Here is a 14,022-nt window from a genome sequence, read left to right on the forward strand (position 1 = left end):
TAGCAGCATCATACAGAGCAAGTGCCCTTACCTGACTTATTATTTACTTCATAAAATCACAACACAGTTCACAAATTGTAAAAAGTTGGAAATGCAGGCTTCAGTTTGTCAGTACACTGGGTAATTTGAATGTAACTGTTTTTCATTGAGTAACTCATGCAATTCAGAACACTATTATTAGGAAATCTTATCTGAATATTATAGCAAAGAGAAAGTAATAGTAAGGGTTAATAGTGCAATCTGAGCATTTGTGTTATTTGTGTTTCAACACTTCTTGTCAAATTACATTGTGTTGGATCTTAGCCCTGCAACCCAGAAGGATAAGCGGCTTAGAAAAGGTGTATGTGTGTGTGTGTGTGTGTGTGTGTGTGATCTTCTAAGTGAAAATAAAGTATAAAAATATAAAATTTACTGTAGCTTTTGCTCAATTTACCATAATTTTTTCCTCCCCAATACATTAAATTCAGTAAATAAACAGTAACTGTGTATTAAAATGTGCAGAAGTGGATGTGTTAACTTATTTGACCAGAGATGCCCAAACTTTTGCATAAGACTGTAGCTCACTGAATTTTTATGTCAGTTTTATGATTATCAGTCATGTATCTCAAGTGAAATAAGGAAATATTTATACTTCCATGATTTCGTTGGTGAATCTGAATAAGCAAAATGAATTGCTTTTCTGTAAGTAGTGTGATGTTCATTCACTTTCTTGGAAAGAATACAGAACATTGGGCATAGTGTTACCTTGAATAGTCATACTAAGACTACAGTTGCCATCTTTACTGACTTGCAGGACCATGACTACCTCAGTGGCAGGAGAAGAACGTTGAAGAGACAGACCAGGGACCTCCCTTTTGTGAAGCTTCTGAACATTTCCGTAACCCTGTCCCCATATTTGAGTGTGGACTCCCAGCAGTTCCAGACCTCCATGCAGGACGGGACGCAGGATTACTGGCTCAGCCTGCCCTCCGGCCCTCAGGCTCGACTGGTACACGCCTGACTGTCTGCATATCTGTTTTTCATCCACAAACCAATTCAGACATCTGGACACCATTTATCTGCTCTCTCTCTCTCTCATCTCTCTCTCTCTCTCTCTCTCTCTCTCTCTAGGTTCCTCTGTTAACTCCGTGGAGAGGAAAGTATTGTGTCAAGTTGAACATCACTAACCCAGAAGCTATCAGCTGGTTCTTGGAGAGAGTGGGCAGTCTGCACAGTCGCCTGGGGATGGAGTATGTCATCTTGGAGGGGGGAGAGGGAAACCCCTTTGAGGAACAGGCCCTGCGGCCCCCTCCTGCCCTGACAGGAGATGAATACGTTGGTTTACTGGCAGGCCTTGCTGAGAGGATAGGAGACAATGCCATTGTGAGTGCAGGAACAAGGTATGAGCCAAAGTTTGATAATATAAATATATATACTTTTATTATTATATTATATAATAATTATATAATTTTTATTATTTTTTAAGATTTAACCTCTTAGACAGCAGACTACATTATTCTTTATTTGATTTATTTTTACCCAAAGTTAATTTTTTTTACTCAATTTTCTGTGATATGGGCCCTTTAAGGCCTATTATCCAGTAGCCATTTCAATCATGGTAAAACTAATATGTAAGTTTTGTGGTTCTGAGACAGACGAATTGAAGTGCTGGCCCACTTACAAACCTTTACAGTTTAAAGGACCTATGTCATGAAAAAGTGTGTAATCCATGCAATACATATATGGAAATTAAGCTGGAAAAGCAGCCGGTTTTGAATTGATTGTATGATGTCACAAAAACCAGCACATCTACATGTATCTACCTGTTCAGCCAGCAGCAGTTTAACCCACCCTTTCACACTGAAGTTACAAAGAGCGCTTTTTGAATGAGGCACAACACAGAACAGTAATTCAGAGCAGATATCATTTACATATATTTACTTAAAGACACAGAAACAACAACAGCCTGTTTTAATAATAAAGAGAGGATGAAAACTGGTGATGTAAGAACAAATTACACTTGTTTTGGGAACATAAGTGAACTTCAGGAAAGACAAAAAGTACAAAATAAAATACAAGAAAAATACAGGATATGGCCCTTTTAAAGAGTTTATTGAAAAAAGACTAAAAGTTTCAACTACAGGTCATATTTACTCCTGTGAAGCCTAAATGCCCCTCTGTTGGTAAGCATTCACCATGAACAACTAATTTAACTTCACTGTTACCTTCACTCCATCCACCAACTGACTCCTCCCATCCTTTCATTCCAACAATGTTGTTTTTTTGATACAAGCACTACAGTCTTTTCTGTGATTCTCTGGGTGCAGGTCCAGCCATAAACCTCTGTTCATCCGTATGAGTGCACTGCAGTCTGACTGGAGCTATGCTGGCCTCAAGGGCATCATTCCATCCCTGCTGCATTACAGCCTGCTGGGCTATAATTTCTTCATTCCTGATGCCGTAGGTAATACGTGGGTTCTGGGTACATCCATAACACTGTTCCCCAGTTCATTTAGCTTTCTCTGCACCCCATCATAAGCATATTGTTAATACTTTCTGACTCTTATTTTCTCAAAAATAAAGGTACCGAAAAGGTTGTTTGGTGCAGTGCCATAGTATAACCACTTTTGGTTTGTTAAGGACCGTGGGGAACCTTCAGGGCCTGCTATGCCTTTAGAAAACAGCTAATGATTTCTGTGAAATAAAAAAATACATGTCTGTAAATTTTTGTATATTTTTATTGAATATAATCCTGATGCTTGTTGTGTGTAAACTCTGCAAGTATTGTTTTTTACTGGTAAGTTTTGGTCGGAAACCAAAGGGTTAAGGTCTTGAAACAGAAAACTGTCCAATCAAGTATTTCTTCCTTGTAGTATTCAGATAGATACAGCTCTCCCATTAGTTAGGGTGATCTCTCCCATTGGTTAGGCCCTCAGGAGCTAGACTGAAGGCCTAACATATCAGATTAACCACTAACATAATTAGAAACTGGCAGTGGAATCAACCAATCACGTTTTGATTTCCAATGGGTGAGGAAAAAACATCACTCTAGGCTTTCTGGAAGTTCTAGATATGTTACTGACTGCGAGTACTAGTGGAAACCTAATGTAGTTACAGCCTCCAATCAGATGTTAGACAAGGAAAACAGCAGCAACTCTACACCAGGGCTCTTTACTGAATGAGTCACCTTAAAACCTCTACAAGGACAAATATATGGTCATATCTTTTGCAAGTTTAAAATAAAACATGGCATGTCTTTTCCAATCTGCCAATGTCTGCATTTAATCTAGAACAGCCAAAAAATGTTAAACTGCCATGAGTTTAACATAATCATATCACCTGAGTTAACAAGGGGTCTCAGCAGAAAATAACATTATTATAGATGTGTTTTTTCTTTGTTTTTTAGTTTTGACATTTATAGCTTGGACTAAAGGTCTAGCTCTAATATTCCTTTTGCCACTGTATTTCAGTGAATGGTTCTAGACAGAACAATTTTTGTAAATGAGGTGTGTGACTGTGAAGAACCTTCATATGTTTAATGCACTTCCATATAATGTAAAAGTTCTTTACCCATTAAAGGTTTTCCTTAGAAATGTGTGTTCAAACCAAGAGCCATTTAGGAACCTTTATTTCTAAAAGTGTACACTTTACATATTTTATAACTTTTGAATGAATCTGGATGTGAATGTGGCCTGTGATCTGTGTCTCGTGCTCCTTTGGCCTATAGGCGGTTCTCTCTCCAGTGAGCTAGTAACAGATGATGAGCTCTTCATTCGTTGGCTGGGTATCATGGCCTTTCTGCCTGTTCTCAGTTTCCAGACACCTCCATGGGCATCTGAAGATGATAAGGTGAGTAAGTGTCACTCATGCTGCTGATCTTATTCCACTACTTTCAGCTCAGGTTTAATTTTACTAGTACTTGAATTACACCATACATCATGTTGTCTTTAAAAAAGACGAACAGGAATTCTTACATAGTTTTAATCCACCATCAAAATGTTTTTCTTATAAGTAGGACTGTGACTTTCAATTATATTAGCAATCAAGTCATTATTACAAATTGATTTTATTTTAAAGGTTTGTGCCACCAAAACCAAAGGGCAGAACTTCAAGGTCACAGAGCTTCATGTCTGTATTATATGTTGATATTCAGACCCGCAGATGTTATGTTTATCATTCAAATGGCAAACTAATCACTAAGTTGATTAATTGAGAAAGTTTAATCCATTTCTTTTTTTAAATTAGGTAATTGATTTTAATCTATTGATTGTGACCGTCAACAACTGACTGTAAACCACACAATCAGGATAGGACATGCAAAACATGTCAGTTCAGTGTTAAATGCTTTTTTTAATCTCCATGTTGACTTTCTTCTCAGATCTTCTCAGGGTGTACAAGTTTTTGTGTAATGGCATGACAACCTCAAAAAAGTTCAGAAAGTGTGTAGAGCAGCAAAAGATGTGCTTATAGTTCCACCTGTGCTCTGTTCAGTTTGAGGGCTGATTTGACAGAATGCCTTTTCTCCCCTGCTGAGGCTGGAATACAATATTCAGTCTGACTGTGTGGGACTGTGAGAACCATATCTCAATGAAGGTTAGAAAAATATCTGACCCTCTGTGTCCAGCGTATCTACTCACAGGTATTGGTATCTTTGAGCCTCTAGAGTGCGGTTCAAGGTTCGGACAAGTGTAGAGGATCCTGCAGGCGACTATTTTTCTTGCGTTTTGGGGGAGTAATTGCTTGGCCTTTTCCCAACATTACCTGTGGTTAGGAGTCCATCTGGTCTGCATTAGCTTTTCTTTCAAATTTGCGGCCCTCGGTCTTGACCATAATGACCGTCAATGCAGCACTCAGGAATGATAATGAATTGAAGGATAAAGAGAATTTACAGAGGCAGTTAAGGGTTTCAGTTGTAATTGTCATGACAGACAAATATGTTGTTTTTAGGGAACATAAATGGACAGTGCTTTCACTCCATATACATTTTTGCAGTGTATTATACTGTTGTTGTTTATAGTTGTGGGAATCATGTCAAACAACATTGAGTTGGTTCTAAATCGTACTGGCCAGCTTTATTTTCCACTCATTGCTGTGTGATGAGATATTGACTTACTGTGTGTGTGTTTCCAATGCCCATTAGAGACTGTTAAATCAATGACCATGTTGAGTCTGAATAGAAATATAACCAGAATGAAAACCACAGGCCTGTTTTCTCAATCTGAAATTAGGTTGAACTCAGGCAGCGATTCAAAATTCATCTCACGAAAGCCTTTTCTCGTCCTCAAAATACATTTTTTATGAATGTGGTTTTACTTTGTTTCCGTCACCAGAGGCCGAATGGGATGTTAGCTTAAGGATGTGACCCTTCTAGGAATGTTCGAAACGCTCCACAGCAGAAGTACATTTGGATAGTGTCAAACCGCAAATGCGAAAAATATTCACATCCATTTTCCATATGAAATGGAGGAGCGTGTAATAACTGCAAGACTTGTCTGAACATTCTGATAGTTAATGCTTGTAGGTGTATGAAAGCTGGCGACTTAAATCCCTTGGCACTGAAAAACGGAAAATAAATGAGGGCCGATCTGTTTGAAGTTTTACATTATATGTCTGTTCTAAATTCAAACCTTTTTGGGATTTTCCTAGCATATATTGCTGCAAACCAGCAAAGCTCGCCAATGGCCAGTTTCCCAGACTCAGAAGAAGGCTAAGCCTAGACTAAATAGAGTTTCTAATGGTAGAAGCACTATTGGCATTGCAATTTAGTCTAAAACTTTGTTTGATCCATGTCCAACAAACCACTCCAAAGAAGGAAGCAGGAGAATATAGTCTTATCAGCTTGATTGTTCAGTTACAAGTAATGAACAAAGACAGAATGATGGATGTATGTATGTCATAGTTACAAAAAGCTGGTGATAAGACTTAGCTTGCCACATCAAGCTGGCTGAACAAGAGTGAGCATTTTCTGTAGTGTAGTATTCCAATTCCTCTTAAGCCAAAATGTGTTTAATTTTACTTTTACTTTTAATTTTTATTTTCATCTGAAAATTTAAATGCCAGAAAAAATCAGTCACGTAGATGTTATGTCAACTTGACATCAAAATTGACAAAAACAGCCATTTATGACAGACGACTCCTGTTGGAATAAGCTTTTATAAATGTTTATGTAGGTTTATGTCAGTTTTCATGACAAGCCTATGGTAGTCATATAGCCTAATGCCTTACAGTGAACTGTTACTCCATTTCACTTTCCATGCTAGTTCAGTACTTCAGGACACTGATAATTTCATTTTGCCCTGCAGGTCCTTAACCTCACCAGAGTCTACATAGCTAAGCACCAGGAATTTGTGGTGCCTCTGATAGAGAAATATGCAGAAGAGTGGCAGGTCAATGGAAACCCCATCTACCGTCCACTGTGGTGGGTCAGTCCTGAGGATCCAGCCACGTTCACTATTGATGATGAGTTTCTCATCGGAGATGAGGTGAGCATCCACCCCACCAGTCAATAAAAGCTATAATAAAAATATACAATATATAAAAACGAAAAAATACAAGAATATGACAGATGTCTCGTTTTAATGAATGAGAACATATATACATATAACACTGTACCATTAAATCACATTAAAATCGCCAAAGATCATGACAAAAACATGACAAAGGCCTAGAGCTTTTCATTGTGGTCCACCTATTGCTTTAAAAAAAGAATAGGTTCATTTTAATAGCACATGACTGTAAATAGTCCTCAAAATAAATTAGGAATGTACATGCTGCTTTTTAAAAAGTCAACACGAACTGAAAATCATAACGCATAATAACACACAGAGGTCATCACATAAAATGTTTTAGAGGTGAACAAAAGTTAGTACATTTTGAACAAAGATTACAGGAAAACAAGAATTTTGTTTTCAAGTGACATGGTGTGATATATTGTTAAAGAATGGTTAAGCAAAAAAAAATTTGGACGTGTCTTAAATATATATAAAAAATTTGGATATATATATATATATATATATATATATATATATGTATATATATATATATATATATACACGTCCAAATTTTGGGTCTTTAGTTTAGCGTTGTAGTTATGAAGCCGATGTTGCTGGCAAACCCCAATAGTCACCTAAACCTTTTCTGTAAGTTTGTCCCTACGTCCCTACGCCTGTGTGCTGCGCTCAGCTTCACAGTGAAATTTGGTTTGTTTTTAGATTTTTTGCCAAAGCATTTCTTTAATATGATCAGTGACTAACAAGTAAGGACATTTTCATTTCAAGTTGACTTCAACTATTCAACTTAAATATGATCCTTTGCTGATTTTGAGTTTGTTTTGTTTTGTAGTAGCTACTGTGAAACAGAGTTGTGCCCTCCTGCCAAAAGCACTACATTTTTATGACATTTGTTCTTTCAGGTCCTTGTAGCACCAGTCACAGACAAAGGAGCCTTGCAGAGAGACATTTATCTGCCAAACAGTGACTTTCAATGGCAGGACATGAACAACGCTAAAGTGTTTGATGGAGGGACGCTTCTCCAAAGCTACCCTGCTGGTCTCGGAGATGTGCCTGTATTCATACGGAAGACGTCCTGAGGCCAAACTGACTGGCTATCACAAGGCTGATTTTCTATTTTTGATTTCTTCACTTGTGCTGATCTCGAGTTGCACTTTCCACAAAGACCACTTTCTGGGTCTCAAGGCACAGTCTTGAGATTATTTACAAGATTATTTTCTACTTTTGCACTTTACAAATCAAAATGATTTCTACTTTCTCTTTATTTTTAAATCAATTTGTTTTACTTCTCTGCTATTTGTTCTGTTTATTTGTGCAATTCTTTATTTTTTTTTTATTGACATTTCGTTTTCTTAGAGCTGTGGTTTACACTTGAGAAATTCTTACAGCCTTAAAGTTGAACTGTTTCCACCTCATATAAAATGGACTGAGAAATCAAAACCTTCATATGCTTAAAAACAATGAATTTTCTGAAGAAGACCAAACAATCAGTGAAAAGAGACTTCCTGCTGAGGAAGAAACTGTATGGAGGAAGCTTTGCGCTGCTGTCAGGTGGAGTGGAAGCGTCTTTGAACCTCTCTCCTCTTGACTGAGCAGGCTTTTCACTTGGACTTTGCTGATTACTTTGCTATTATAACTGTACCTCAAGCCTGTTGTTCTCTTTGTTAAATGTGAAAAACTTTCAAGTGACAAACACAAAAGAACCCAAAAGCACTTACTACTAGAAATAACATCTAAGTTAATGATCAAACGTGGTGATGCACAAAGCAACAATGTGGTGCAGGATTTGAACCACTCTCAGTAAAATGGTAAGAGTCGACCATCTTAGATGGTATAGTAGATGGTTCACTTCTAATATCTTGATAGCTGTACAGTCTTACAATGGGATACTGGCTAAATTGAATCTTTTCGAGAGTTTTTCAGATGCATTTGATGTCACACATTTTGCTCTCCATGTGTTTTATTTGTCTCTCCATTTATTTCTATGTACAGTCATCTAATCAGTACTTTTTTAGGGACGTATCGATATGGGAATTCTGAGCCGATGCTGATATCCGATATTTTCCATGTACGTGCCAATGCCAATGATGATGGTGATACATAAACCTTCATAAAACATAAATTGGGACTAAACGTTTAGCATTAGCATTACAGAGACAAATAACATTTCATCACAGTCAGAACCAAACCTTGTATCTCAATTTTTGTCATTATTTACAAAATTTGAAAATGTTAGTCGCCACTTACATTGTTTAAAAACTTTGTAACAAATGGACCAATAGAAATGGTCCAAAATGACTTAGAATAAAGTCTTGCTACATTATCTTACATTGAAAGTAAAGAAAGTTTTTTCCTTCTGCTTTAATGTTACTTTTTTGAAGATACAAGGTTTTGTTCTGACAGTCTGAATTTTTTTTTGAGTTGCAAAAGCAAGTAAAAAGAATAAAATGCTGGTGTTTTAGTATCGTATTGCCTAAACGTTCTGCTCTTCTAGAGTACAATTAATATCTCATCCAATATTGGCATGAAACATTGGTCAAATATAAACATCTGTCTAATGCTGAAATAATTTTTAACGCAATTATCTGCCAATACCGATATGATTCCGATATCATCGTACGTCCTTATGTTTTTATTCGTCCAAAGTGATTTGTAACATTTTAATGGAGTTGATTAGGAGATTATGATGATAGAAGTAGAATTATACCATAATTAACAAACAACCAAAATACGGCTTTACAGAATCTTTACACAGGCACATCTGTTCTCACTAATGCAACATTATGTAACAATATTTTTTGTTAATCTCATTTGATGTCAGGAGTTTTTGGGAAGAAATTTGGTCAAAATTTATATTAATTTCTGTGATATGGATTTACAGTAAGTCTAAAATACTGATCTGCCAGTAATACAGGGGAACACAGAAATACAAAAATTACTATAATGCCAAATTATGTCTTTAATGGGTGCTGTGTCTCCTCATAGCCCTCATGCTCCTGCACACTTGAGTCATCTGCACATGAGTTTATGAGGTGATTAGTAGGAGCCCAACATTTGATCATTGGTCCTTAAGTCTGAAACCAGAATCAGCCACTGTCATATGAATCTCCAGCGCTGAGAGAGAACTTGATCGGTGTGACCTGGTACATGTAGCCTTCTTGGAACCTCTTCTTAATCCAGATTGTTATTGTCAATGTTTACTGTAACTGCAGATCTCTCAGGTCAAAGATATCAAATCCAACAAGCAAAGAATGTCTTAGCGGGGCCCCACGTTCTACACGCTTCAATGTCTTAACCTCCTTTTTTTATCTGAACGTATAGTTTTCAAACCAGACAAACTGTGATGATTTTATGCAGAACAATATTAAAGGAGCCTCTTCTCTTTTTGCTTAGATTTTATATTAAAAGAGTTTTGCTAACATCGCTGTACTAAATTCTCTGTCTGCAAAATGGTTTTGAGGCCTATGTTTATTTTGCAAATCAGAGCCTCAAATAAATCAGCAATGTAATAAATAAGTAACTGTGGCAGTCAATGTGTTTTTGGTCTATAAATCAGAGAACTAGAAATGTCAATGTACAATAAAGTTTACATTTTCTTACTGTAGAAATGTGTGCAGTGTCTTCTCAGTGTATTGTTCACTGTGAAAGGTAAGAGGCTCTTCATATTGATACAAATTTAATTTCATGCTTAAATGGTTCTTTGCATGGTGAAATGGTTCTTTAGATTGATGGAGAATGTGTTGTATATGGTTCTATACCGAACCTTAGTGTACAAATATATTCTAAGTAGCACCAAAAGGGGCTCTGCTATAGTCATGATGTCAAGCTTTTTGGTGTTTTATGGAATCATTTTCAAAAAGGTTCTGTATGTACCACTTGTACAGCTCTTTCTTCATCAATCTGAAGAACGATTTCACCATACAAAGAATCATTTAAGCATGCAAATGGTTCTTTGAGTGTTCATGGTTCTAGATAGAACCTTTGTCTTGATCAAAGAACCCTTGAAGAACCATCTTTTTTAAGAGTGATGTTCTCGATCTTTTGCACAGCACTGTGAGTGCTCTGTATGAATATTCATTAGAGTTCAAATTTGTGCATGCGTAAAGTGTATGTCTTACACCTCAGCCATGCTGTCACAGTATATCGATAGTTACGCTGACGACAAATATCTTCACTAATTCCACTTAAACCCAATAAAGCGTATTTATAGCTGCAGTGAGCATGCAAAGGGAATCATATGGGAAACACATTGAGGGACCCCTCCTTCACCTTAGCTTGGACCTATTCCATTACAGGCCACACTTAAAGTTCCACTCCTCATCATGCTCCACACAGAAGCACAGAGTATGGAAATATCTTCTCCAAAATAGCACGTATTGCTAGGCTGCATTTAGCCAGTTTTGCTTACTGTCATAAACTATGAAATCTCAGAAAAACACTTTTTTTATTTAGCTTGATTTAGTTTCAAAATGTATCATTCTCTCCCCAGTCAGAACAATCCATATGGAGAAAACTAAGCCTCAAAAACAGCCTGTTTGTAATGAAAAACTATACATTTACATATATCCATCTATTCAGACTATTGTAGTTTGGCACCATCCATTCATGTTGAAGTTATAAGGAGTGTTTCAGCCTGGACTGCTTTTTGAATGAGATGCAATACAGGTCAGCCAATCAGAACAGAGGTCATTTACATAGATCAGTCTCAATGATATTAAATGTAAGCCTGTGCAATTCTAAAGGATAAAGAGAGGTTGGAAAACGATTACATAAAAATGAAATGTTGTCTTTAGTACATAAAACCACACAAAAGGGGGGGGGCAGGGGGATAAAATACAAGAAATATGTAGGCTGTGGGTCCTTTAGAAGGACAGAAACTCTATAATGGTGGTGAAAAGTGCATATGTGGTTGTAGAATACATCCCACAAAATCAAAGCTGTTACAAAATGAAGCATTATGGTGCTCTGCGTGTGCTCAGCGAGTGGAGCAGAGCATGTTGCACTGAAGATGAATTAAACTGGTGACAAGTGGAGGGATGCGCCCTTTTGCTCCCAGGCTACTTTTAGAAAGTGCAAGTCAAGGTGTAACGTTTCACTGTGTGGTAGAGTGAATAGGTTTCCCAGCTTACCAATCAGAAAAACAATTTTGAGGCCCAGGTGCATCTACCTGAGGTTCAGGAGATGGTTACGTGTTATGATGTTGCTTATAGTAATCTAGAAGTATTATGTAGACATGTAGGTCATTGCAAGCAAAAAATATTTGTCAGCATTAATGCTGAAGACATAGCATGGTTTTGCCTTTGATATCTTTGTAACTTTACAGGAGAAGTTAGTAACTTTTATGTATGTTAATGTTGTAAGGTATGTTAATGTTAACTCCAAGTAATTTTGGATCATCTATCAGTCCGTTCATCATGAAGTGTCCACACAATATAAGAGGCAGCTGGCATTATCAAGTGGTGCTGCAAAAAATAAATAAAAACCTACAGAAAATAAGAGATTTTGATATGACGGTTATAATAATTACCCCCATTTAAATGTGCTATAAGCCCATTTTAAAAGATGTTGTAAGAAAAGTTTAGTGATTGAGAGGGACTCGGGGCCACCAGGAATGCAGCCTTGAAATGTAAGCTGTCCAGCGGAAACAGTGGTGGCTAACATGAGTGTAGCATTATGGCCAAAGTCACATGGAGCAACTTCCTGTTTCTCCCTCCTGAGAAATCTGTCACCCCGGGACAGCTTTAAGCATCTTCCTCATTAGTCCGAGGCATCAGCAGAATCCCACCACATGCAGGGTTATACTTAGCTGTAGGTAGAACTCTCCCTTTTACACTGATCTCATAACAGCCACCCCACAGTTAAACTGTAAACAAGGCCATAATAATACAAACTGCACTACTGATTTCAGATCAGAGCGGAAGAGCAGCTTCTCGATAGTTTCTATTAAGAGAAGAGACGGAAGCTGCTTTCCCAGAGGCACTTATTTAAGCCAGAGCGCTTGGTTCCTGCAGAGGAAGAGATTTTGGAGAAGCCCCACCAGTCCTTACACACATCCTTGTCACTCCAGAAGACAGATCCTGCCAAGAGGATGAGCTGCTTCTGATATCTGTTACAAATGTTTAGGAGTATGGGCAAATAGCTATTTTCAGCCGAACTTTAAGTGTGAATGTTTTCCCTAAGGCACACTAGCTAAAGCCAAAATTATGACCTCTTACCCAAGAATCACCTCTAACCGTCAATAACTTTCACCTGTATTTTAAACGCTTCCATTTACGTCTACTTCCAGTAAATTCAGCCATGCTGTATGATCTGTCAACAACATCGCCTCAAAGAGAACAAGCTCAGTCTGCTCAACCACATATTATGTCTGTTGGTGCTATGCTTCAAAACACATGTGGTTTTGGCTTCAGAAGTTGGAAGGAGCAGAATGAATCTGGAGCACAACTATGGAAATGAGTCTAGTCCAATGATCCGTATATCAGTGTTGTAGTCTAGATCAGGGGTATGCAACTCTGGTCCTTGAGGTCTTGCCTCCAGCACAGCTTGGTAAAAAAAAAAACACCAACTAAACCCGGCAATTAACACGAGTTGAATCAAGCATGGAGCTGAAAAAGCCTGGTGTAGAATTTGTTTGTTTGTTTGTTTGTTTATATATTTGCCAATATTCCCTCCAGTTTAGTCAAGGCCAGTTCCTGCCAGCTACCTAGGTAGCCCCTTATCACACAACGCCACCAAATTGAGTGAGTGAAGCCTGTGTACAGTCAATGGACAGCACAACATGCTTAGAGGAGAACACTAACTGCAAATTCTTGCAGACTGAATTTTTATAGCAATAAATCCATGTTATAATTCTGATTCCCTCATCCAGATTACAACAGACCAAGCGTGGTCCGTGCGCCACAGATGGCCTGTGAAGATGTTTGTTATATATATATATATATATATATATATATATATATAATATATATATATATATACATATATATATATATATATATATATATAGGATTTTAGCAACAACATAGAGTGTAATGTTATAAAATACATTTTTGAAAACTCTTACCTACCTAATGTCTTTATTTGTATATCTTTTTGTCTTTTTGGCATTGTACTTTGGCCCACCAAGACAAAAAGTCTTTTTGAAAAGTGTATATGCAAGGAGGGCATACCCCCCATTCTCAGTGGAAAATCTGTCTGCAAGCATACTCAACTGAACCTTCATTAATAATACATTTGTAAATAAAAACAGAATGCAATAATGTGTAAATCATTTAAACCCAATATTTAATTGAAAAATAAATTTTATTGCTTTTTGAAAAATATATACCCATTTTGAATTTGATGCCAGCAACATGTTTCAAAAAAGTTGGGACGGGAGCATGTTTACCACTGTGCTGCATCACCTCTTCTTTTAACAACACTCTGTAAGCGTTTGGGAACTGAGGAGACTGACTGCTGTAGTTTTGACAGTGAAATGTTTTTCCGTTCTTACTTGATATAGAATTTCAGCCGCTCAACAGTTCAGGGTCTCCTT

At 37.2% G+C, this 14,022-nt stretch overlaps 1 protein-coding gene across 1 annotated transcript in view; it reads left to right on the top strand.

Moving 5' to 3' along the window:
* Positions 1-8,743, top strand: part of si:ch211-236l14.4 (SITS-binding protein) — a 31,138-nt gene extending 22,395 nt beyond the window's left edge. The window contains exons 5-10 of the mRNA XM_036575799.1: positions 794-988; positions 1,111-1,379; positions 2,307-2,443; positions 3,707-3,828; positions 6,282-6,461; positions 7,391-8,743. Of these exons, the coding sequence (XP_036431692.1) occupies positions 794-988; positions 1,111-1,379; positions 2,307-2,443; positions 3,707-3,828; positions 6,282-6,461; positions 7,391-7,567 (1,080 nt within the window). The 3' untranslated portion in view covers positions 7,568-8,743. The remainder of the gene's footprint in view (positions 1-793; positions 989-1,110; positions 1,380-2,306; positions 2,444-3,706; positions 3,829-6,281; positions 6,462-7,390) is intronic.
* Positions 8,744-14,022: the final 5,279 nt, after the last annotated feature.

The sequence above is a fragment of the Colossoma macropomum genome, unplaced genomic scaffold, assembly GCF_904425465.1.
Source record: "Colossoma macropomum unplaced genomic scaffold, Colossoma_macropomum, whole genome shotgun sequence".
Taxonomy (NCBI): domain Eukaryota; kingdom Metazoa; phylum Chordata; class Actinopteri; order Characiformes; family Serrasalmidae; genus Colossoma; species Colossoma macropomum.